The sequence below is a fragment of the Dermacentor andersoni genome, chromosome 2, assembly GCF_023375885.2.
Source record: "Dermacentor andersoni chromosome 2, qqDerAnde1_hic_scaffold, whole genome shotgun sequence".
NCBI classification, from domain to species: domain Eukaryota; kingdom Metazoa; phylum Arthropoda; class Arachnida; order Ixodida; family Ixodidae; genus Dermacentor; species Dermacentor andersoni.
In genome coordinates this window covers 13459730-13486217 of record NC_092815.1, presented here as the reverse complement: position 1 = coordinate 13486217, position 26488 = coordinate 13459730, and the positions used below count along the sequence as shown (strand labels likewise).

At 45.8% G+C, this 26488-nt stretch overlaps 1 protein-coding gene across 6 annotated transcripts in view; it reads left to right on the top strand.

Annotated features, from left to right (window-relative positions):
- LOC126542960 (uncharacterized) overlaps positions 1-26488 on the top strand; it is a 94871-nt gene that overhangs the window by 42628 nt on the left and 25755 nt on the right. For 4 of the 6 annotated variants that reach the window (XM_050190089.3, XM_050190087.3, XM_055077529.2 and 1 more), the window contains 8 exons: positions 6203-6287; positions 6358-6452; positions 7130-7167; positions 7274-7420; positions 9482-9553; positions 13801-13818; positions 17596-17715; positions 20639-20761. In XM_050190089.3, coding sequence (XP_050046046.1) covers positions 6203-6287; positions 6358-6452; positions 7130-7167; positions 7274-7420; positions 9482-9553; positions 13801-13818; positions 17596-17715; positions 20639-20761 — 698 coding nt within the window. Of the gene's footprint in view, positions 1-5189; positions 5397-5492; positions 5788-6202; positions 6288-6357; positions 6453-7129; positions 7168-7273; positions 7421-9481; positions 9554-13800; positions 13819-17595; positions 17716-20638; positions 20762-26488 lie in introns of those variants that run through there. The other 2 variants (XM_072286346.1, XM_072286345.1) reach the window with 2 other exon arrangements.

The window sequence follows — 26488 nt, the reverse complement described above, 5'->3', positions numbered from 1 at the left end:
CGTCAAACCAATGGCAATGCCTTTGGTTTGAGAAAGAAACCCACGAGCGGTGTCTGCTCTTCCATGAACTACCGATACTCCCCGCAAGCGCCGCCGTTCTGAGAATGCCGCCGCAAATGGGAACAGCGGCGCTTCCATCAACTATCGACACACCCCCATGAGTGTTGCATGCACTGTAAAACTCTCAAAAATATTGAAAAACCCTTTTGAAAAGTGAACAAACGCATGGGATAGCGAAAAGATACGGGTAGGCCCATAGAGCAAACATAAAATTGTAACTACGTTGTAGCTCCCGTTGGTCTTGCTATTTTGACGGGGCCATGTTTTGGTTTCGATTGTAAGACGACCCCCCCCAACTTCAGACTTTCAAATTTAAATAAAGTGGTCGACTTACAATCATGTAAATACGGTAACCAACTGAGAAAACGTGCCCAACGACCGCTGTTCGTAAACTTACTTCCAGTTGGCACTTTCCCGTTGCAACAGGCCAGTGACGTCATAGCGTGACGCGTTCTAGAACTTCTGAAGCACTCCGGCTAGCTCTACAGGAGCGCGTCCGCTGCGGGTTTCATACGTACACGATAGATGGCGCAGCTGCACGTTCTGCTCCACGTATTAAAGTGCGCCGGGAAATTTTGAGCATTAAAGGGTGCATGCAAATCACTGTATGCCCAGCTAAAGTTTTCGTCTGCCTGTCAAGGAGGCTCCTGGTACGTGCGTGTGATGCGCGAGGACTTCGGTAAATCGGAAGTACAGTATACAGTGACCTCGTTCAATCGCGGAAAAAAAAAATACATGGTTTTCAATGCGGCAGAGATTGGGAAAAATGAAAAGTGCGTTGTTTCGAGAATTTCGTTAAATTGAGATTCGTTATATTGAGGTTCGACTGTATTTAGAACCTCAATTTAACGAAGTGTTTGTAAGCGATATCAATATAAAGAAATTTCGCTTCCGTCGCAAAGGAATGCCGAGACAATAAAATAGAAACTTCCATGGACGCAGATGGTCAAATGGTTGAATTACAAGTGACTGCTTCGAAACACGACTCAAGTTCTATGTGGGCGACAAGAGCAACCGCTGAAGTGGAGCTGCATCATGTTCTGTATAAAGTGCAAGTGCGATAAGATCCTATCACGCCCTGCGCACTTTGTGGTTTAGGTACAAATGAAAGTGCGAGGGTGAGACAAGAAAGATGGTGGTTTCTCGAGTGCAGTGTTGCATGATGACAGCCTTCTCGCCAACTTGGGCCGCATCCATCGACAGGAACGCTTGAGCGGCTGTTGTTCCCATGGTGAAAAGACATGGATGGTCGTTCCAAATTATTGAAACATGCAAAATGCAACAATTGCAACAATTGTGCAAAAGACAAGAGTGACGCTGTCACGGCGCCCAATATCGCGCCGGCACACGCCCCGTGCCATGCTGTTTATCCTGTGCATGGCACGCCTCCTTGCCTTGAAAACGCATGACCTTCTTTGTGGCTTCCTAAATCGGTGCAAGGCAGTAACTCACTCATCTCGCCGGCCGTATCATCGCTGTTGGACTGGAGCAGCGTGCACACTGCCGTGCGCCAAGTTCGGCCATGCTTTCGTGCTTTGGCAATTCGTATGTGCCTTCTTTTTACTGTGACCGGGTTCGAAGCATTCGTGTTAGCAGTATGGCAATTCAGAAAATATTCATTTTATCCGGAAACGGTTTACATGGGAGGGTCGGAAAATCATAAATGCCCTGAATTGTGGTTGTTATAACCAATAGGTTATGTCTGGGATCGTTGTTAGTGGGTTCGACTGTATTATGATATAGCAGGTGACCATTAAGTTTTGTGCACTTCACAGTACACAATATTGAACAGCGGGGCTTAATTTCTATGCTTGAGCTATGCATTCTTTCTGTTTAGCTGAGTCCCAGTTACATTGACATTTTATGACAGAGGTTCCCAAATTGTGTTCCAAGAACTGCAGTTTAGTTTCTGCAAGTGGAACCCTCAAATGCAAAATAGGAAAAAACATTTTGCTTATGTATTTTCACAATTTTTGATTTAAAGAAGAAATTTTGCATTGCATTTTCGATTTAATGCAGCTACTGCATGCCACATCTGCCCTTCATAAGTCCTTGCGAGAAACCTAGGCGGCAGTGAGGTGCAACGCATCTGTGCTACTTTAGGGCCCAAGGTGTCCGCACTTGGCATTTGTCATTTGTGGTCATGAGGGTGGTCTGTAAAATCAACTTGGAAATTTTGCATCTGAGGGCCACTTACAGTGAAATATTATTGCCGAGTGATGATGACATTGGTAACTAACACGCAGGGCATCAGTTTCATACTTTCACCGGAAGAAAAATGCGCAACTAGTCCAAAGAGCATGGCTGCACGCCACTGTAGCTTCAGGCTGGCCGCTGCTGGTTTTATTGGCTTAGTGTTGTAATCAATATTTCGAAGACCATTCCACAGCGTGCGAACTTGTGACATCTATGTGCAAAAAAAAAAAAAAAGGGGGGAAGGAAGGAAAGAAACATTCAGTGGTGCATATCGATGAACCATACACAAGTGCAAGGCATGGTGAAAACATGTTTTCACCATGCCTTGCATACGTGTACGGTGCCTGCACGACGTGGGAAGAAGCAGACGAAACGGAAGTACAGTTGCCATCAAAAATACGGGGCCCACGGCTCCGGGGCCACACCGCGGCGCTGCTATCTCCATCGGGCACCCGCTATGAGGATGCACGGAGTGACGCCGATCTTCGCCCTCACTCTCGTGCAGCCAAGGCTTGATAACTTTCAAGTGCGGGGTTCGTCATTGCACACGCTTGCCTTCCTCCCCGCACCAGCTTGCGTTCGGCTAAGTGCACAGAACATGTGCCTGGCAGTGTCTGATTTGGTCTCGCGTTTCATGTTTACGTGTGCCTCGCGCCCTTGTGTGCTGCGCTTCAGTGCTTGGCATTTGAATGGACGGCGCACATACATGCAGGCTCTCAACGACAGATGTCATTGCAAAGCATTGGTGCATAGGAGTAGCAAGCAAAGAGCCACCACTTTGTTGGTGTCAACGCCCGTCCTGACTAATGTTACATTCTCGTTTAAGGTGAAAGTGTTACTAGGCTCACATTGCAGAAACCGTACAAACCTGCCATCCATACCCGGAAGCCGTCCGCTGCCGCCGTGCCAAGAACTACAGCAGCAAGGCAAACTAAGCAAAATGGAAACGCTCTCCTGTGCACTGATCATCAGCTGCGAAACAGCCGAATGCCGCACGAAAGTGAGGGCGAAGATTGGCGTCACTTGGTGCACCCTCAAAGCCAGGTGCCCGATAGAGATAGCAGCGCCGCCGTGTGGCCCTGCAGCTGCTTCTACGCCTGGAGCTGTGGCCCGTGTATTTTTTATTGCCACTGCACATCTCTCTTGCTGCATGCGAAGCAAAACAAAAACATGCAGACATTCGGTTTGTGTGTTTTATTATTTCTCTTAGCTTCAATGCGTCTATTCGAACATGTTACACAAATAACAGATGTTGCCTTGAATAATTCTCGAAGTCGCATGTTACCATGAGTGACGTCACAGTGTGAACACGTGTATGTAGGCGTACTGGCACGTCACGTCATCCTCCGGCTTGGAGTGCGGCAGGCGAGAGCAGAAGGGAAAACGGTGTTGAGTTTGAAATTTCAGATCTTTCCGTGGCGCCTAGCAATGTAATACTTTGCAGACACGATCCTTATCACGCATTGTATGCTCAAAATGGCCAGACCTGGTGAAGGGCCCTTTAAGCTAGTGGCAACAAGTCACATCACATGTTCTTGGCGTTCCAGAGAATTGCATGCATCGCAGGACGAAGTGGTTAGTCTTGGGGTACGAGGGCGACCATCCCATTCGTGCAGAATCGTTTGATAAATGCAGAATATCAAACACGCTGTGAACCACACGGAGAACATGTTGTGATTCATCATTGACTGTGGGAAAGCACTATCCTACAGTGTTGATGGTGAATATTGAGTGAACAATTTTTGATTCTGTGAAAAGCTGATTTTGCCTTTTTTTTTTTCCAATCAGAGGCATGCTACAATTTTCTTCCTGAAAGATTGGGTGTGTATTCAATTCGGGGACATGCTTGAGTTGGGGCATATACTGCCAAATTAATTAGCGGTGGGTTACAATGTTTTCTCCGGCTCTTGTTCAACTCCCCTCTGTAATGCCTTCGGGCCTTGAGGGTACCATAAATTAAAAAAAAAAAAAAACTTGCTGGGTATGTTGACAAATTTCATTGGCCCCATGAGGTCATATTAACGGAAGTCAACTGTATACTGTGTAGCCATTCGGTCAGTTGATTGGACACTTATAGTGATTACATGTATAATAAGCACATTGGTGAAAAGAAAGAAAGGGGAGGGGTTTCGCGTAACTGTGAAAAGGCTGGTGGGGTTCCCCAAGGCCAGAAAGTTTTGAGAACCGCTTCTTTATGGCAAACACATGTACTCTATTAATACCAGTACGCAAGCGCATCACCTATAGTACCATCTGCACAGCCTACTGGCTGACCGTATGAATGTGTGCTTCAAAAGCCTGGTGCTGTTTGTTGGGCTCCACCCATCCTAAGAAGCCCACTAATGGCAGCATTCACATGCAGCGGTGCCATTTCAGTGCACTTGAACTATAACCAATATGGCTAGATAGTGCAGACAGCTCACAAGTGCTCTGCCATCCGAACAGAAGCTGCTACTCGCGTCCTTCCTAAGATGGGTACGAGCCAACAAAAAAGAAAATGCACTCCTTACTGGCGGTGCAATTTTGTACAACTGATGTCACCAGGGGTTGCTGGCTGACGTCACGAACGTTGTGCACTCAGCTTTGCTGTTAACATGTCCGAGGTCTGTGCTGAACTACCAAGCATTTTCTTTCGCATACCAGAGAGCCTAGTGGTTGACAAGAATACGGAGGCTTGACCTAATTAACAGTGGTTGAAACGAATGTCTAGAGTTGTGGCCAACATACGGCGAGTGGCCCTTTTCAGAATGTTGGCTCCAGTCCGAGCTATCTCTTGTTTGAGCTCACTTGATCACGTCAGTGCTTAGCGCTAGCTAAGATGTTGTAGTACTGCGACTGTTGGCGTACTTTCATTCAGTGTCCTTGCTTTTCTTCATTTATTTCTGCAGTCTTCCCTTTATTAATAATTATGCTTTTCTCATCTAGGGAGGGGCGGACTTTCACCATAGGTAATCACCACACCAAGAGAGTGGTAGATGTCACATGCGAGATTTGAATGCCTGTAAAAAGGACCCATTCTGGTATTCCTCCTCATGAGACAAAAAAACTGATGGCAATGTGAAAGAAAAAAAATGCGCACATGTGTACTTCCAGGGTGTTTGTCAGTTTCTGTGCAGTGTGTGCGTGTGCTGACAGCACATGTGAGTATTTTCTACCCCCCACCCAGCGTTCAATGCCCACTTGTTGATGATTGTTGCCGTTGTCTCCAGTGTGTGTCCTCTTGACACTGTTTCTAGGGCACAGCAGCAAGACTGGCTATGTGAGCGAGCGAAAAAAACAGAATGCTCTCCCTTCGAGGTCTTGTGTTGGTTAAAGAGAGTGCGAGAGAGAAAAGTGGAAGGACTGTCATGTTATGCCACATCTGCATCCCAACAACTCGAATGTGTGTCTGCTTCCGGCCAACGTCTTCCTCCTCCTCCTTCTGCAAGACAACTGCCCTAAGGGCTTGAGAAGAGTGTACTAGCACTTCGGCGCCTCCCCCCTTGCCCATGAAAATGTGCACCTGAGGGCAGGAGAAGATCCTTGCCGAGGGTGAAGACTCCTGCTTGATTCACATTTGTTATCTTCTTTCCCCTGCTGTTTGTGTGGTGGATGGTCATGCCATTTGTGCACGGCCATCAGCTGTTTAGATTGTGTGGCACATAAGTGCACAGAGCATTGTAATTGGGCTTTTATGTGCCCTATCTCCAGGAACAGTTCCTGCTGTATTTTAATTGTTAGCCTTGGTATAAGTGCTGCCTTAGCTTAAAAAAAAAATAATAATAAACACCTATTCAAACTTATGCAGACTTGCAGTGTTTACTGCATCTTCTAAAGTGTTCTAGTGCTCAGAAAAAAATGAATAAGAATGGTTACTCCCCTTGAGATTTAACAAGTAATTGTATGCAGCCAGCTTTTGTCAGAGTGGAGTTGTCTAATGGGAAACGTTCCCTTTTTGTTCTCCTAGGCCTTCTGCCCTCTCAATCAGGTGCCCACATTCTCAGCTCATGAGAGCCCGTTTGACGTGTTTCAAACGAAGGACCTTGTTAGAGGTGAGGCATGTTACTAGAGCACTGTTCTGGAAATGAACTTGAGCTGACGGCTCGACTGCTTTGCTTTCAGCTGTCGTGATCAGCTGCTCTTCTGAGTCTGAGCGCATCATTCTGTCCATGAAGCCAGATGCACTTCCAGCAGACCAGCAACACTTGTTAAAGCTGGTAAGAACACTCCTATGTTGTGTGGTGTGCATGAAAACTAGATTATGCTTCTCTCAAAGAAACTGGACATGACTCGACATATAAAAAGCCTGTTTGCTAAAAATGGTGACCCAGCTGTTTGTCAGTTATGTATATGAGCCTGGGCAATTCGATGGATAGTTTGGGACTGGTAATGGTTGCTGTTTTATTGCTTGCAAGTGAGGCTCCTGGAGCTTGTAAAGCTTTTTTGTCTCTCTACTTTGCTGTGCCAATATCGCACGATTAATCTTGTTTTCCTGGCACTAATTCTTGTCCCCCCCCCCCACTTTCTTTTCATTCAGTAGTGACATAGCTGTCTAGCACCTCTATCTACAACTAGTGAATTCAGTTAATCACTTTCTCTTCTTTATTTCTTTAATAAAGTATCATGATTAATCATCATTTACTCATTTTACCGCTTGTTTCTAAATGGCTGGCGAGTGGTTAGTAATCTAGCAGATTTTAAGGAGCTGTTGAGCTTGCAGATCTTGGCTTGAAACGTTTGAAAAGAGAATCATTTTGCAGTGAAGCTTAGTGTTATATGACGATGTGCAAAAGCTTTTCTTTTTTCTTTAGGCCTTCTCATTCTAATTGTTTAGAGTGATTGAACAATATTCTTGTGTATTCTATTTCTAAGTTATCTCTTCAACATTTCCTAGGGCTTGGTTACTGAGGAAGAGATCCCTTCCCACCACAAGTAAGTTAGAGCTACACTTTGGTCAGCTCTTCTCCTGTTAGTACAGCAATCACGTTGAGGTGCCTGCGTGCGCACTTTGTGATGCACTTTATTTTCTTGCATGTAGGCGACTGATAAGCACTCATGGCCGCTCATATCAAGAAGTCCTTGAGAGAACCATCGGTTTCAACAACCCGACCACTGCTAGCCATCTCTGTTCAGCATTGGGCATTCCATCTTGGAGGCAGGCATCTCTTACCAAGGCTTTGCATATGTGAGTGGTGGTTCAGCAATGCTGTTTAGCTACAGAAGGCTGTCTAGCTCATTACTTACTTCTTGAGGAGGGGTATTGACAGAAAATTTCAGACATTCGATGTTTGTGGCGATGGTCAGCTCTTTGTCTGCATGACTACTTTTTGGCCAAGGATTGCTGGCGAATATTGCATACGTAAGACTGTGGCTGACGAACTGCAGCACCCTGGGACGACGACGCTACATAATGTGTTTTGACTCTCGAGTCTTAGTGAGCGGATGCGATGTCAGCCAGGAATGCTGACGTCGCTGAATGAGGTGCAGGAGCATTCATGGCTGTGATCTCAATTTGACTGCTTGCTCCTGACCTTCTGCTTGTAATACAGTTAAATCTTGATATAACGAAGTTCAGTATAACGAAATTCCCAATATAACGATGTATTTAAGAACACCATGTATTTGGCACCTCAGCATAGCAAAGTATGTTCATACACAATTTCTATATACATGTAACTAAGTTTCACCGCTGCCGCAAAGGAATATTGAGGCAATAAAAGAAAACTTCCGTGGATGCTCGTCATATGGTTGAATTACAAGTGGCTCCTTGCAAACGCACCTTTCAAATCGCACATTGTGTGACTAAGAGCGACTGCCAGAGCAGCGTCATGTTAGTGTAAACTCCGATAGGATCCTATCGAGCTCTGTGTGCTGCATGCGTTCGGTGCTCCAAGGAGGTGGTGGTTTGATGGACGCCGCCTTCCCGTGCGAGCCAGGGGAAAAGGGGGAGGGAGTAAGCTTGCGGACGCAAAAGGAGAGGTGAGAAGGGGGGGGGGGGGGTGGCACTTATCTCCATTTTTTAACGCGGCCATGGCTGCACATGGCTGTCAGCACGGCTCAGCCACATACACAGCCTGCACATCCTGTTTGAGAGGCAATTTGCTGCGTTTGCAAAGCCTGGGCATGGCATGGCATGGCAAGACGTCATGGCATCATGTGTGCTGTCTCCGCTGTGTTTAGTACTGGAGTTTGCATACTCTCGAATTTCGGAGGCGCATAGAACCGAGAGGCAGATGAAGCATTCGCTCCCTGCTGCCAGCGCTTTTCATGACAGGGTTGACCCACTGTGGGCGGCACTATCAGCCACAGGGGCAGAGTGGACATAAAAGTGTAACTGGCTTCGCTTGATACCGCGGATGTGAAGATACGGTTGACACTGCATGATACTGTCTCTTTCGTTGGCAACTCTAAAGTTCAACAAAATGATCACCTTCTTTTTCTAAGCAAATTTGCTTCTTCCGGTTGCCTAGTCATTCAGAATATTTTGCCTCTTCTGTTTAAGAAAAAGCCATCAGCTGCTGTACTTAGTTGTACCGAAAGTGGAGTTTCACTAACAAAATTTTGATATAATGAAGCAGATTGTTAATACTGTGTTACAGACTTAACAGTATCGAGTTAACTTTATGGTGCTGTCTGAAACTTTCTGGTCACGTGTATAATCTGTTAATATCAACAAAAAGCATAGGCCATGAAGCAATGAAATGTTTGCATGGCTTAATTACTAAATGGCACACTCCACGAAAGACAGTCAATTTAGCGTAGGCAAACTCTGAAGGACAGCTGCAGTACCAGTGTAGCAACTTTTGGTGGGGTCATAAACTGTTTGTTTAAAACAGCCTTGGAAGCTGTATTACTCGTCTTTTTTTTGATAGGAGAGGTACTGGAATACACTGGTATTGTCTTTGCTATCATTGTCAAGATTGTAGAAAAGGGGATGCTGTTTGTCATTGCAACAAGAATTGTCTGTGCTTTGGTTGAACACAGAATGACAAGAAGTTGGCACTGCTGCTGCTGTTAGTCTAAATTTGTGACTCTACTACTAGTCTCAGATTTGCAGTTTTATAGGAGAGATAGTGTCGTTTCTTTTGACCAGGTTTGGTGATGATAGCTTGACTTCTGCCATTAGAATGTTGCTGTAATCAGGCATTCTGCACTCTTTGCGGGCCTGCTCCTTTGAGATGCCCTATTTTTAGAACATAATCTTGATTGGCTGTTCCTAATGCATACATTGCTGGTGCTCTTGCAGGAAAGAATACCCCAAAGAAGATTACGCAACAGCTCTGCGGAAGGCCCAGTCGTCCAAGTGGGCCTACAAGAGGTGTGTGTGTACGCCTTGTATGGTTGGTCATTTTTTCTTTGCACTGTAGCAAAAGCCCACATATAACAGTAGCAATAACATTACAACACTTCTCAGGACCTTACTACAAGACACTGGTGTGACACAATGCACAGTTTGGTTCAGCAAGCATATTACCAGATCTTTAATTTCCTTAATTTATTTTTATACTGTTGAACTGGAATCGTGTTGTCACTCCTGCAATTGACTTATCAGCAGGTGTTGGAAATTCTGTTGTCTTTGTGTGTCTAGTGCGGCATCTTAAGTTTTACATCAAAGCTGTTAGCCTCTTGGTGGTCGGCATTTTTTGTGTCCGTCCGTGAGCAAAAATTGTCGTCAGCAATGGCTCGTACCCCCATAAGCAAGCAAAAATGCAATGGCTCATCCCCCTCATAATGCAGAGGCTACAAGCACTCGGCAAAGTAAAGCGAACAGTGCATGCATTCATTGGAATCACCCATGCAACACACAGAGAACAGCATTAGTTTCAATAAAGAACAAGCTCAAAACAAGCATCCGAACCATCAGTAAAGCATTGCCTACCCCCTCAGCAGTTGTAGTGATAGTTTTGCACTGGACATCCACTTTCGTATGGCCGTAGTGGCGATTCAATTTTTAATTCAAAATTCTGCAAGGTGTCAGCTTGGCTGTCCAATCATTCTGGAGTGATACTCTAGGTTGATCAATTTCGGGAATATTGTTTTTAGCGGATGTGAACTGGTTAAGCTAGCGGGCACAATGCTCATCTCTCCAGTGAGGTGTTAGGCCAGATGCCATGTCATGCAGAAAAATTATCCCAGAATGTGATAAACCCCAGGAATACAGCCCCTGTATTGATCCTGCAGCAATATAGTGCATGCCTACATTATTGCCATAGAGCTGCCTGTGCTTCTGTAGCCCTCATTCCTTAGAGTAAAACGTACACTTTGCTTGTACTTCAGTGTCCATCTTCTTTTGACATTTATCTAACTTGCTGGCATTAATCTGCAAAAGAAGAAAGGAAAAAATACAATAAAACAAAAGTATAGCAACAATGCAGGATCTTGGCTCAGGTGGCTCTAAAAGGCTACAGAATTTCAAAAACATATCTGGACAGCTCCTACTGCTTGTTTGAGGTCCTTGCACATTTGGCATGCTGATTTTTAAGTTGTTAGGTGGTGCTACTGTCCCACTGCAGTATCTAAGTTTCCTCCTTAACATTCAGTATTTTGTCTGGGAAGGATCTGCTTTCTCAAGAGCTCTGCATAGGGGAAACGTGCACACACAAACTCTCACACCTTTGTTTCTATCTGAACAAACAGTATAGGTTGAGTGGCGGACATTAAGAATGTTATTGAGCTTTACAAGTGCATAGACCAACTGTGAAAGCTCAAATTACCGCAATGCAACTCAACATATTGATTGATCAAAGGCACACTTGTTGAGCACTGTGAAGTCATGTCTGCAGGAAGTGCCCGTGTTCTCATATACAGTGGAACCCCGTTCATACGTTTTTCACCGGACCGGGGGAAAAAAACGTAACAGCCGGGAAAACGCAACAGTGAGGAAAGCTCCGAAAATGAATGAAAAAAGTGCAGCTTCAACTATAGACAATTTATTTCCACAGAGTGCGCTTAGGACTTAAAAAAGTCTAGAATGGTGGCTTGCCGTTTCTTTCGCTCGCTATAAATCGCCACACGTTTCTCAATACCCTGGAAGGCCGCATTGCTGTCAGCGTCGCTGTGAGGTGCGACGTACCTGCGGAGGAGGTCCAGAGCCGCGACGGCTTCTCCAAAGCTAGGATTTGGAAACTCCCCGGCATCATGCGGCTCGTGCTCCTTGTCGTCACCGCGCCACGGCAATGGCAACGGACGAACGAATATCCGCGGGAAATTTTGCCCTCTTTGGCGTAATCATGCTAACGTGCTAACGATTGTTTAGTATTGCTGCGGAGCGCGCGCGTCCGAGCAGCCCGGTTGCGCGCAGCGCGGCGTGGGAGAAACGTAAACAAGAGAGGAGAGCAGGCCCGATAGGCGGAGCAACGCCATGAGCAACGCCAACTTCCGGTTTCACTTTAGCTTCACAAAGAGTGACGTCAGGGCCTCTCCCGAGTTTCCTTCCTCCGTGAGTCGACCCGTCCAACAACCAAGCGGTGACCGTAATCACAGTGATGATAGTAAGATCATTTTTCACGAATGGCCACTTAGTGGCGGCCTCATGCGGCCTCTCGAACTGGCGTGCGTTTTCTTGCAGCCAGTTCCATAGCCAAGCCCGGCCAAGCCCAGCCAAAACTCGTCAAAAGCCAAAATGGCGGTCGGAGCGCGTTGTCTACTTTAGCCCAGGCGGGTTCGGGGTGCTAAGTTGCGACGTATCATGCGGGAACGTTTTCACAGCTACAACGTAACAGCGGGGTTCCTTATACATTGGATCCTATGGAAGCTATGCCGGGACCGGATGAAAACGACGTAGCAGCCGGGAAAACGCAGCAGTGAGGAACGTAACAGCGGGGTTCTACTGTAAATGTCGTGTGACATAGAGCATTACGTTTTTGATTATGATGTGCCTGACGCGGAGCACGGACAAAAGTCATACACTCGAACCTCGTTACAACGAAGTTAAAGGGGAGCTGAAATCACTTCGTTGTATCTGTTACTTTGTTATATCTATTATTGCCATTTACTGCAGTATATGCCCAATGGGGTGGGCACAATTGTAAACATGGAATAAGAAGACGGCTTTGCTGCCCTTGGAAGCGCTAGGCTTGTGGCCTCTGCAATTGTGCTAGTGCCGATGTGACCTCCAAGGCCATACCTAGCTGCCAGCCGGCACGGCACTCCGCAGCTACAGGGAGAAGTGAATGCGCAAATCTTTTGCACCACCCCACATAGCGACGCGGCTCGTGCAGGCAGGCGTAGGCATGGCCTGGGCGTGACCCCAAGATTATTTGGGTAGATATTGGAGGCCATGCTTAGCTGCGGCTGCCTGGACCCCACGCCGCAGAGAGAGAATGGAATGCATTAATTTTTTGCACTGCCACACGTAGCCACGCAGGCTTGTGACATCCGAGATTGCGCTGGGAAGATCTCGGAGGCGACCCCCAGCTGCGCCTGCCTGCATGGTGCGCCGCGCAGTATAAGTGAATGCACTTACCTTTTGCACTGCTGCACATAGCTGTGCAGCGCGGGGAAGCTTGCGCAGCCAGACACATGCAAGGGAGAGGTCAGTGGAGAAGAGCGATAGTGAGCCACTCCTTGTGCGCAGCAACACGCAGCATTGAGAAAGACATGTGTTACTCGATGGCGTATTTCAAGTGGGGAGGCGGGAGTCTTGAACTGCCGCGGTGAATGAGTGCCGAACCCTGTGGAATGCGATGTACTTGGTGCACAACAGCTGGGTACATTTTGGGGTTTTAGAGACGAACCTAGTTCTTGTATCCACTGGAAGTACAGTTTCATTTCTTTAAAACCAGGTTTTAAATATTTGGTTCCTTATGGGAATTTCAAGGGGAGTTTTATTTACTTTGTTATATCAGTTTCATTGTAATGAGGTTTGAGTGTATTTTGAGGAATGTGAGCAATTAATAGGGCCCTGCGACATGTGTTGGCTGGGACATTGCTTACAGTCATGTCTTCTGAGCAGCAATCTTGGATTTATGGGATGAGGAGGAGGAACAAACCTTCCACTGTGGGGCAAGAATCTCTCCCTAGGCAAATCGTTCCTTGTGGCCAGTAATATTAATCTTTAAAAAAATGAAACTTGACGGTTAAGACTTGGCAACTGCATGTATGGGGTCCACAAGCTCTGTGCTTTTCTGTATTAAACAGGAGATGAGCTGCCATTCTGCATGGCAAGGTGTGGTGGGAATAGCTTTGCACTTCCTGTGTTATCAGTCTACAGCAGGCACTGTTATTGGCAGCCTTTTTATGCAGTTGTGTGAGGCTAGTTGCTGCATTTGAATAATACTGTTTCTGTGGATGTCTGCTAGTTATGCAAAGCAGAGACTGATTCTTGTATGACTTGGAATAATTGATCAGATGGCCAGCCATGTGCTTGGCATTACCACTCTGCACATGTGCATATCATTTGTCATTTTTAGGGACTGCTCAAGCAGTTGTCATGTTATGTGTGGGCTTCACTGCAGTTTTATAAGGGTTCAAGTGGCGGTGGGGTGTTTTTCCTTTCTTGTTGCTAATGGAATATGTCTCAAGCCTACAAACATTAATTTTGCTTTTCTTTTTTAACTTCCACAGATGTGACGTAAACAGCTTGTAAGTTTCACTCTTTTTGCTGGTAGGGTCCTCATGCCCTGCAAAATTCTGGCCAGGTAATGCCTTGGCACTGTTACCTTTAGTCTCTGCTTAATCTCTGCACCAGACTTGTGTGCATCTGTTTAACTGATTCCCCGTGGTTGATGCTTGGGTGACTGGCTGGGTTTTGTCCCCTCTTTCTTATCGGCCTGTTCCTCCTCCTCCTCCTTTACACTTTGTAATCAGTCAAGCACCCTTTCTGCAGCAGCTCAGTGCTATTCTAAAAGCTCATAGGGGTTGGGCTGCAAAAATTATATGTATTCGCATAAGTGCCGAACTGATAAAGAAACTAGGACAAGTTATTTTTGCACACACATAAATCTCTGTGCATCTTTGTTTATTCTGGGAGGATAAGTATGAAACACAGTAAATGCAAGTTCCAACAGGATCACCAGTCTAAGCTTTTGAAAAACGTTTACTGATGCCATAGGACTATGGTCAGCCTGCATTGACCGATGCATTTGCATATTACATATTTTGTTTTATGCACCCTTCTACACTTCCTACAATTTCGACAGTTAGTAGTACATGTAACTATTTACGAAATTGGAGAATGATTGTCAAGTGCTTTTTTCTAAAGTACTCCGGGGGTCTCGTATCTCGCAGGAGTACCAACCACCCCTAGTTAGGGCTTAGTGAGCCACACAAGGCTGTGTCGGATGTCACCTCGCGCAATCTGGCATGCGTGCTCAGGCCGCAAAAGTGCAAGGGCACTGGGCACTGAGCACTGCACATGTATGAGGACACGGTATTGCCCTTAGTTGGCGGAAACCATTTGTTTCTGGCAACACACAAGACTGCACAAACGCCTGATCCCGAGCCAGCGTGGGAATCGAAGGGCTCCTGTGCCAAGGGCGAAAAATACAGGAAGGGGCGCTGCTAGCATGTTGCTGCTAGATGACGACTCCCAGTGACACGCCGCTAGTAAAAATCCCTGCAGCTGTGCTGCTTAGTCTCGCAATAACCATTGGGCCCACTCACAAGAGCTCGGGCAATCTCAGTTGGCTTGGGCCTCCGATAAGTGCAGCTCAGAGCAGTATGGCCATGCACGAGCACTAGACACCGCTCTTTGGCTTAGCGCCTGGAAAGGATCAACACAATGTTCACCGTACGTGCAAAGGCACCTACTCAAGTCCGAGAAACAAAGGGGCTGGTGAATGAGAGGAAAATCTGTACGTATCCAGTGCTGTCCCGGAGAGATTTCCCTTGCGCTTGCTTTCCCAACAGCCACTGCTTACAACCATTGCAAGTGGGAGGGGAGAGGCATAGGGATGACAGAACAAGTGAATGCCCGCACTTGGGCACCAGGGCATACCTCAATCTCCACAGTGCTTACTTCCGTAAAAAACTTGAGTACTTCTGTAACCAACATTTTGGACTGTTAAAAGAAAAGCCGACCTTGAGCCAAAGCGAATCATCAGCACGAAAGGTACAAAAAGGCTACAGCTACAAACCCTCAACCTTTGGTGGGAGCCAAACCATGACCATTTGTGGTAGTTGAACCGATGACCTTTGGTGTTGAAGAAGGGGAAGTTAATTCAGGCACAGGTAATACAGATAGTTAAGGCACTCAAACCCATGACCTTGTATGGGAGTCGAACCTTTGGAATTAGGACGGATGACTAAGGAAATTAAGAGGATGAGTAAATGAACTAAGAGGGATGACTAAGCTAAGTAGACTAAGTTAATCAAGGGGGATGTGTACAATTAAGCGGGATGTGTGCATCATGTGCGAGTCTTTAATGCATCTGCACTTGGGCTTTCGCCTTTAAGTCGTCTTGGGGATAACATAACAGACCCTGCATTTTTTTTTCCAGGTGATCTTAACATTTCTGAAAAAGAGTATCACTGCTAGAATTCATCTTTACCCGATACAGCAGTGATTCAAGTGAAAAGAAAGATTCATACTTCGGGATGCACTTCCGACATTTGAAGTGCAGTGTAGTGGCCTGCATATCTCCCCATTGGTATTTACACAGTGGTTGAAATTTTGAGGATTAATAATCTGTTCAAAGTGGCTTGTTGGCATATTGCTATCTCCACAGGCAGTTTAAAAATTCTTCAGTTGTGTTTGGAGGCAGGTTAAGCTAAAATTGATGTGGCTCATTTGGCTGTGCTGTACAACTTCTGGTATGCACAAAGAATTATGAAAAGCTACTGGGAGAGAGCACTAAATTGAGGAGTCTTCGATATTTGGGAATTAAAGCAAGCAAAGCCCATCACTCTTGAGTTTGGGTCAGATTACTTGTGGAACGCTGTTTTTTTAAGTGTAATGTTATTTACATATGGGCTGACATAGTACACTACATTAAATACAGGAAAAGATCCTGTGTAAAGACATTGATGGTAGACTTCTTGTAGTTTGTACACAAAAGATCAGTGTAGTCACACATATACACTTATCATAGACATGTAATGAAAATGATGATGACACATATGCCAGAAGGGAATTTGCAGATGCAGTGGAAGAGAGGGCCTTAGTAAAGGAAACTACGGTCGCCTTAGCCAGTGGGGTTTGCTTTACAGTCGCCGACCGATTTTCCGGACTCCAAAAATTCGGACATGCCCGATTATTCGGTCAGCTTCGCGGCACCGCCGTTCTCCCCATAGACCATAATGTATAACAACTGCCGAAAGTTCGGACACCTTCCAAACTCTCGTCTGATTTTTCGGACACTCCTTGAGCCAACTCGATCGCGGGCATCATGCACCGACTCTGACCGGCGCATAGTTAGACTTGCTGAACGCCATTTTTGTTTTGGACGGAGCCTCCTTGCTGCTCCACGAAGTGGCGCTACTGGAAATCCCCGCTCATCATCATCGTTTCTGCCTGGTTTGATAGAGTGGCCGTACAGCAGTTCCGGTTTCAGCTTAGTAAGCCATGTCAAGACAATCCAGCAGCTGATTTGTTTCTTTCGCGCACGACGCTGTGAGCAGGCCACGTTTTTCATTTGTGCGACTGGTGTCGGCACGGTGGTGTTTGCTTTGTGTGCTGTGTCGAGGTTTCGGTGTTCCAATGCGGCGTACGGAAACATTGCGTCAAGTGTCTAATGGCGCCAACAGTGCCCGCGCAGACTGTGCTGGGGAATGCCGGCAAGCGGGTGCCGGGAGGCCTAAGATTTGTCGCCTTCCGATGTGCTCCCTACTGACGCGGAATATGTTCTGCCGAGACCTGCGCAGTGGTTGCATTGCGATTCCGGACACCGTCTCATTTGACAGTTTCACAGCTGCTGACACTGCTGTACTGACATGCGCAGAACTCGATGACGGCGAGATCATTCGTCAGGTTTCTGCTGCACCTATTCTCTATGCTGCACCGCCGGACGATGACTACGAGTCGGAAGATGACGCACCATGTGCTACGCTGCCGTCACATGCGGAGCGTGCACAAGCAGTGACTGTGCTTTCAGCCGCCTATAGTGACCGTTCGACCCTCTCCGAGATTCAGGCTTATCTGATTGCGCGTAAACGGAACAGCGTGCAACGGCGCACTCACGATTTCTTCAAGCCTACTGCCGAGCCTGAATAAATGCATGGAAATAAAGGATTTCATATTTTTTTTTCTTAATCTGCTTTTTCGGACACCTGTTTATTCGGACGGTTCCGTAGTCCCCGTGAGGTCCGAATAAACGGTCGGCGACTGTACTGGTTTATGTTGCAATGTTGCTACCACTGCATGTTTTTTCCTGGGTCACTGCTTGCTCATTGTTGCATGTCCTTGCCTTCTGCCAACTACAGCTTGAAAGACGGAGTGATGCACTTCAAGGCTGGCAACCACAGTGAGGCATTTGCCTGCCTCAACAAGGCCCTCCAGATTGACCCCGAGAACGTGGAGGCCCTGGTGGCACGGGGCGCTTTGTGAGTGTTCTTCCCAGTGATTTCATATCAGCAGCCACATTTTGCGATTGCTTTGTTTACCTGGTTCCAGTATGCACCTCACTTTATTTGTTTTCTTATAAGTGGGTTTGAACATTACCTCCACATTAAAACTGCATGCAAAAGGAAAACATCATTTGCAGTTTTAGCGTCTGCCTAGTGTTAAAATCAGTATCACCACCAACACCACGTTGCGACAGAACATTCTCATTTAGTTTCCTGTCCGCGACTGTGCTCAACTCTTGGTTTTGGACTTCCTTTTCCTACCTAGCTAATGGCAAGGACATGCCACTTTCACTGCGAAAGCAACAAACTGAAGGGAATATAAATGGAAAAATTGGCAGTGTTTATTCGGTCTGTAGGCCACCATACTGTTCACAAGCGTTGTAAAGTCAACAAGAAATGATGAATGTTAAATGCAGTTAATGGCATAGTGAACACCAGCAAAATGCTGCTAAACAGTGGTGAAGCTGTAAAATGAGATTTTATATATTTTGTTTTTCTGTTTCCATTGTGTCATGTCTGCTTTTGTTAACAGTTCGTAACCACTGAAGGCACTGTCTCTGAATTATTGATTGTATGCCAAATCAGCCTCATTGGTCATCGTTGAAAGGAGATGAGTGGTTTAGTGGCTGTTCTAACTAAAAGTCTGGTTTTACTCACTACTGCTAAGAGCAGGTCACATGGTCTATGCTATTCAACAGATGCTACTCGGGAAAAAAAAATGTACTACAGATTTGAAGATACTGCCATTCTTAGAGCTTTTCATGTAGATTTTCAATTTGCAGTTAGTTTTTATGTACCGTAAAAACCGGACTATAGGTCGGACCGGAATATAGGTCGATCCCCCAACTAACGAATCCTCAAAATGAAAAAATAAAATATCCTTTTCAATGGCAAAAGTACCGAAAGACATGACACCCTTACCTTGAAACAAATGCGACTCGGGGGGTTGCACAATGGTGACAGTATTTATTTAAATGCTGCTCGCATGTGCACCCGGCCAAGTTTTTAGCGGTTTCGCGCGATCATCGACACGCGTGCTTGTCAACACCTTATTAATGGCGCTGAGCAGCGAAACAAACGAGATACGCGCATGTGTACACATGCCCTTACTTTCGCTATTTCGCCGCTCCGTGCCGTGATGATAAGGTGCTGACAAACACGCGGGTCGATGGTCGCGCGATACTGTTAAAGGTTCGTCGGGTGTACAGTACACAGAAGGGCACGAAGTGCGCAAGCGCTACTCCGAATCAGAGCAACGCCTTTGATCAGAGTCGGATGACGAGTGCTTCTCGCTGCCCAGTCCATAGGCGCGTGCGATCTCTACCGCTTTCAAACGGATGCATTCGGCAGTCACAGGCAGCGATCTTACACGCAGCTCGCGGACGGACTCCGCAACCTTGCCTTCCAGTTCTGCAGTCCGCTGCGATCCGGCACGAAATGACGTTTTCTTTTGGTTGCTGCAAGTTGTAATACGTTGCTTTTGCCTCCGCCACTACCGAATGCTCTTTTCGGATACTTCAAGTTCGCGCTGTGCCGCCAGGTTGCCGTGGGCTTCCGCGTACTCAATCGCCTTTTTCTTGAAGGCGACGGTGAATTGACGTCGGCTTCCGCTCCCGCTCATTTTGAAACAAAATGAAAGTGCAGCCTTTAATTAATATAACTTTGCGACAATGGAAACGCAAAATGCCGGTGTGCCACAGCGTCGCCACGCCGCCATGCTGCTGATGGCGATGGCGAAGGCGGCTGTTTACTTTATCCGCCCATTGTTGCAAGACTTCCGTAGTTTTTCCGCCAATGTCCGGTATATAAGTCGAGGGTCGACTTTTCGCGATGGGTTTTTGAAAAAAAGTTCGACCTATATTCCGGTTTTTACGGTAACTGCTATATTTCTTTAGTTATGTCCTACACCACTGCAAGATGTAGTGATCTTTAGAGACACTTTCTTGTGCATAAAATCTTCAGAAAAAGCATCATGCCGTAGCTTATTTAACTCATTGTAGACCGCAATGTGGTGATATCTATTCTAACAGTTTGTACAATTACTGGAACTATGCAAAAGAAATTAGGACACTTTAACAAATTTTTTCACAATTCTATGAAATATAACCTCGCACTTTTGCAGCAAATAGCAAGAGATATTGCTATTCCAAGGAGATATCATCATTCTACATATTTTGAAGCATATGTATGCCAATTTTTGTTAGTATAGGACAATTATAAGTGCACAAGGTTATTCTCATGGGATTGTGAAAAAAATTTGTTTACAAATATTTTTTTGCATAGTTTCACTAAGTTTGGATAGATATCAGCACTTTGCAGTCTACAAAGAGCTAAATAAGCTACAGCATCATGCTTTTTATGAAAATTTAACGCACAAGGAAGTGCCTCCAAAGATCACTGTATTTCGCAGTTGTGTGGGGACATAACTAAAGAAATATAGCAGCTACACCAGAACTCACATATTTGAAGTCTGCATAAAGAAACTCTATGAATGCCAGTATTTTCAACTCTCTAGTGTTTTTTTTTTTTTTTTAAGTAGCATCTCCTCTTCATTATGCAGAAGTTGCTAACTTCTGTGGCTTTGAGCTTCGGGAATGGTTCTCATATAACCACCTTGAATACTTACATGGCACCGTGTGCTGTTCAAAACTAAGATCCTATTGACAGTACCTGCTCTGAAACTGTCACTAAAGTGCTGGGAATTCAACTAATGACCAAGCACTGTTTCAGATGTTATGAATTACTAACAGAAATGTTTTTGCATGTGGATACTGAAGCATAAATTTAGTAGAAAAATTTCAATAAAAAGCCCCGTCCAATTCAAGCATGGTCATGGAGTGGCTGTTGTGCTGTGCTCCACACTGACGCATTGTTTTCTTTGTGGTGGTTGGTTTCCCAGGTTTGCGAATAACAGTAACTTGCGACGTGCCCTAGAAGACTTCGAGCAGGCACTGACTTTGAATCCAAACCATCCCAATGCCCGCAAGTACATGTCCGAGACCCTGGTTGCCCTCGGACGCTAGTGAGTACAGCCTTTTATGCCCGTTTTGCTGAAGTACTTGTGTGTCCTTTGAAGTTGTGATATTGGTTAGGTCCGCCTCTCAGTTGGCTGCTGCTACACTTACAAATATGCCCTTCAGGTTATCATAAATGGCTCTTCACTAGCTTTTTAAGCCAAATGTGCATTGACAAAGGTGCTGTACTAATCAGTCTCAGTTGGTGTCATTGTTGGCATAGCATTCTTACCATATTTACTTGATCGTAATGTGCACCTGATTTTCATACTTCGAGAACTTATGCAGTGCAGTGCATAAGTTAGCAATGCCTATCATTCTTCATCGTAACAGTAAGGGTGATCCACTCTCAATTGCACATAGAGAATTTATTGTATCCAATCTATGGTGAAATGAACACCACTCTTCATTGCATTTAGAGGTGGCCTTATCACTACCAACAGCCCAGAAAATGTCACCTTCAGTGGCATTCGAGAAACAGTATTTCTAAAATTGCTTGCAGACGATAGCAGCCTGACAAATTTCAGAAGCAGGCAAAATGCTACAGCAGTTCCCACAGCTATCACAATGTGTGGATTAGATTCTACTGAAGAAATTTCTAATGCTAAAGATGATAGCTTGTCACTATTGTAGTTTTGCTTTCAAACTCTCACCTAATGTGCATGTCCTCTCATGTACAGTCGCCGACCGATTTTCCGGACTCCGAAAATTCGGACATGCCCGATTATTCGGTCAGCTTCACAGCACCGCCGTTCTCCCCATAGACAATAATGTATAACAACTGCCGAAAGATCGGACACCTTGCAACCTCTCGTCTGATTTTTCGGACACTCCTTGAGCCAACTCGATCGAGGGCATCATGCACCGACTCTGACCGGCGCATAATTAGACTTGCTGAACGTCATTTTTGTTTTGAACGGAACCTCCTTGCTGCCCCACGAAGTGGCGCTACTGCAAATCCCCGCTCATCATCATCGTTTCTGCCTGGTTCGATAGAGTGGCCGTACAGCAGTTCCGGTTTCAGCTTATAGCGTCCTCGATCACCTTGCCCCGGGGTTGCCCCGAAACCAGAATGGTGCGCTTTGCACCGCGGTGGTGGCGCACTGCGGAGGGTCAATATCGAGGACAAAACTGCACCCCGTGCAGGTTGCTTGAACGCAGCACTACTTTGCCCCTGGCGCACATTTTATTGCTTACAGGTGCTGAGCATCCGCGGCAAGCGCTCGAACCTTGTCAAACTGCGTGCTCCGACATACCTGGTTGCAAGCAAACACCAATGGATTTTATAATTAATCCTGACGACCCGTTAAACGAACCTGTCCACTTCCGGCTGCTATTCACCACATTTTTATTGGACGAGGTCGATCAGCATGTTGTCTTCGCTCTCAGACGAACTTGACAAAAGCTCATCGATTGCGGCAGCTAGCAGCGCTTCCTGTCTCATTGCCAACATCTCCACTAGCTAACTCCGTTGCAACCGCAGCTATCGGGCCAGAGCGTCCGCGATTCTGCAGTCGGTAGTGCGCGCGCGAGGCGCGTCCCGCAGTGCTTGCTGGGATTGCACCCCGGCGCACCGATGATTTTCTCGGTGCGAGACGGGGCAACAGAAAACCGCTCCAACGAGGTGCGCTTCCGGTGATCGACGATGGTCGGTGCGCACCGGTGCGGTTGATCGAGGATGAAAGTGCACACCAAGGTGCCCCGGTGCGCACCGGTGCGGGTGATCGAGGACGCTATTATTAAGCCATGTCAAGACAATCCAGCAGCTGATTTGTTTCTTTCGCGCACGACGCTGCGAGCAGGCCATGTTTTTCGTTTGTACGACTGGTGTCGGCACGGTGGTGTTTGCTTTGTGTGCTGTGTCGAGGTTTCGGTGTTCCAATGCGGCGTACGGAAACATTGCGTCAAGTGTCTAATGGCGCCGACAGTGCCCGCGCAGACTGCGCTGGGGAATGCCGGCAAGCGGGTGCCGGGAGGCCTAAGATTTGTCGCCTTCCGATGTGCTCCCTACTGACACGGAAAATGTTCTGCCGAGACCTGCGCAGTGGTTGCATTGCGATTCCGGACACAGTCTCGTTTGACAGTTTCACAGGTGCTGACACTGCTGTACTGACATGTGCAGAACTCGACGACGGCGAGATCATTCGTCGGGTTTCTGCTGCACCCATTCTCTATGCTGCACCGCCGGACGATGACTCAGAGTCGGAAGATGACTCACCTTGTGCTACGCTGCCGTCGCATGCGGAGCGTGCACAAGCAGTGACTGCTTTCAGCCGCCTATAGTGACCGTTCAACCCTCTCCGAGATTCGGGCTTATCTGATTGCGCGTAAACGGAACAGCGTGCAACGGCGCACTCACGATTTCTTCAAGCCTACTGCCGAGCCCGAATAAGTGCTTGGAAATAAAGGATTTCATTTTTTTTTTCTTAATCTGCTTTTTCGGACACCTGTTTATTCGGACATTTCCGCAGTCCCCGTAAGGTCCGAATAAACGATCGGCGACTGTATATTCTTCTGGGCAGTAAAGGTCTTTCAGAATTGAGTAAACAGGGTAGGTTCATTCTTAGCTCAGGCTTTTGAAAGTTCCATGAGTAAAAATATAGTATGAAAAATTAATTCATGTGCAGTTAACGTTGGTCTGCATTAGTTGGCAACACACCTTTCACTTTATAACAGATTTAGTGCTGTGTTGTGACTATTTCTGAACATGCAGAATCTCATGTTTACAATCGTGGAGTATTGTAGGGGCATGGTATAAAATTGCTTTAATGACCACCAGCTTTCATATGTAGCAGTGGTACAACTTGGAAATTATAGCTCCCAATAAATGACTCGTTAGCTACTAGGCTGGTGTTAATTGTTGCCCAGTATCTTTACCATTTATTTGTAACTACCATTGGGTTTTCCTTTTTGGTAGTATTCCAGCTATGGTATTCAGCTTGTACTACTACCACATGATTACACATCAATGGATTTAACAGTCATGCTTGATAAGCTTAACACAGCTGTTGGTTAGAAGTTCTTGCTTAATTCACTTCAGAAGTTTATTATTATTATTTATACGATACTGCAGACCTTGCACAGGTCCAAGCAGCATGTGTACAAAAGCATTTGAATAGACACACGAAAAAAAAAAGTAACATGTGTCAACCAGTAGCAGGTACGATGGGGACGGCATTGAGTTCCAGTCATTAATAGTTTCTGGAATAAAGGAATTCTTGAACACTTAATTACGTGCAAAATGTGGGGTTAAAGTGTGAGGTTGTTGGTGCCGGGTGCGTCTAGTTGTTAAGGGTTTAATATATATTGATGGCTCAATGATAAATTGATTACTAAAAAGTGCTGAAAGAAAGTCGAGGCAAAATTTTTTTCTTCGTAAAGCTAGTACAGTAAAACCTCGTTAAACCGTAGTTGGCCGGAGCTCGGAAAAAGTACGTACTAAACGGTAGTACTGTTTAACCGAATAGCATGAGATCGCCCACTTACCTGTCAAAAACAGAACTCTGAGAGAGTGCGATGAAAGGGGAAAAAACATGGAGTATTTCTTCACTTCCCGCGACAAAAGTGTTATTTTCATTTGATGCCGTGGCGGCCTAGCACGATGACGACAGCGGCCTCAAACTTACTGAAGCTGCGTGCCAGCTTTTCAGCCAGCCCTGTCTTCTCGGCAAACATTCGCATGGCGTCGTTGGCGTTACGTATTCTCCGTGCGCGTGCGCAGTAGTGCTGCAGAAGTCCCTGGGGCACCTTTTTCATTGCTGGGTGCCGGAGTTTGGAATACTTTTCATTTGGAATAGAGTTACGTTATTGCGCCCCTGTTCTCGTCGCGACGATTGCATTCATGAGGCTGGCGTAACGCGCAGCTTCTGGCACTGTCGGGCCTGAATTTCCTGTGCCGTCACTTTCCGTGTCCGCATCACTGTCGCTAGTGCACACTTCAACAACAACAAAGGCAACGATGGCAAAAAGTCAAATCTCGTAGCCATCTCTTCGCAGTCGCAGCAGCGCTGCTGAGCAACTTCGCATTCCAAACGCCACACACCGTAGTCAACAGCAGATCCCTGTCTAGTGCCAGCGCCGACTTCTTCATGTCACGTTCGACAGCACGAACATTGTCTGATTTTTCTTCTATGCTGAGCACCCGGCACCTTTTTATCCGAGCTTCGGCATGATGCGAGTCCTCGCTTGCATGACGCCACAAGGCTCCATAGAATAAAGAACCAACTTGATGCTCTCTGGCACGGTGTCGAAATGATGTTGATGTGGCTTCACGCACAAATACACGGGGGGCTTGGATGCCGTTGTACCGATCTCTGAGGCTTGTTGTTCTGCCGGACCGCCCGGTGGAGATGACGCACCGCTGTGTTTGCTCGACGAAAAGTTGAAACGCTATGTTTTAACCGATGCGTACGCAGTAAGCTGGTACGGTTTATGCGGATACAAAACACATTATGTTCAATGGCCGCTGAGTCGGGGATTTGACTTTACTACTTTTAAAACGAAACTACTGTTTAAACGGGTACGGTTTAACGAGGTTTTACTGTAACTGTATACCATTTGTTAGCATATGTTCCGTGGGAGAATCGTACAGCGAAGATTTAGAAAAATCAATCGAACTGCCTTTGTCTGTATTCTTTCAGGCTTTTTAATGTTAACTTCAGTATAGAGATCCCGGACTATACATGCATACCGAAGTATCGGCCGAATAAAGGGTGTGTAGCAGAGAAGTTTTACACTAGCCGGGGTGTTCCTTAATTTGTGTTGGAGTAGACAGAGCTTACGAAAGGCTGATGTGCATACGTTGTCATTGTGAATGCTCCACGATAGATTGCTAGTAATCCCAAGTATTTGTAGTTAGTAACCTCTTGTAGGTCTGACGAACCTAGCTGATAAGCGTGCATTAGTGGGTTTATTTTATGTGTAATTCGTAAATAACTTTCTCAGTGTTCAGAAGCATTCCCCACATGTTGCACCAATCCAAAATGTTGTTGAAGTTGTTCATGTTGATCGTTATGGGAAGTTGTATCTCTGTACAAAACACAATCGTCAGCGAATGGTCTGATGTTTGAGTCAACTGCATTTACAAGATCACTAAGAGGAGACACTCCTCGAAAAAACAATATTTCAAATATTTGTACTAGAGATTTGAAAACCCATCCACTTATAGGGCATTACAAGCGCATTTCGAATATGTCAATTTCTTTGCAGCTGTTATAGTTCTTGATTAATGGTGTCCTACACGGTGGCAAAATAGAGTAATTTTGTGGGCACTTTATTGTGTAATAAATTTTTGCAAAAAGCTTTGTGCTGTAGCTTATTTAGCTCTTTGTAGACTAAGTGCCAATATATATTCAAACAGCATCTACAATTACTGCAAATATGAAGAAAAAAAGTTAGGACACTTCAACTAATTTATACTAATGAAATTTGGCACACATACTCTTGAAGATATGTACAGTGCTAATACCTACTTGAAAATGCAATATCTCGCTGCAGTAGTTGCAAAAGTACAAGGTTATGTTTCAGGGAATCGAGTAAAATGAAAGATAGTAGAAATGCTGTAATCTTTTTGCATAGTTCCAGTAATTGTGCATGCTGTTTGGCTAGATATCGGCAATTTGAAATCTACAAAGAGCTAAACAAGCTACAGCATGATGCTTTTTTGTTAAAATTTAGGACATAAAAATGTGCCCACAAAGATTACTATATTTTGCCATTGTGCATCAGATACCTCA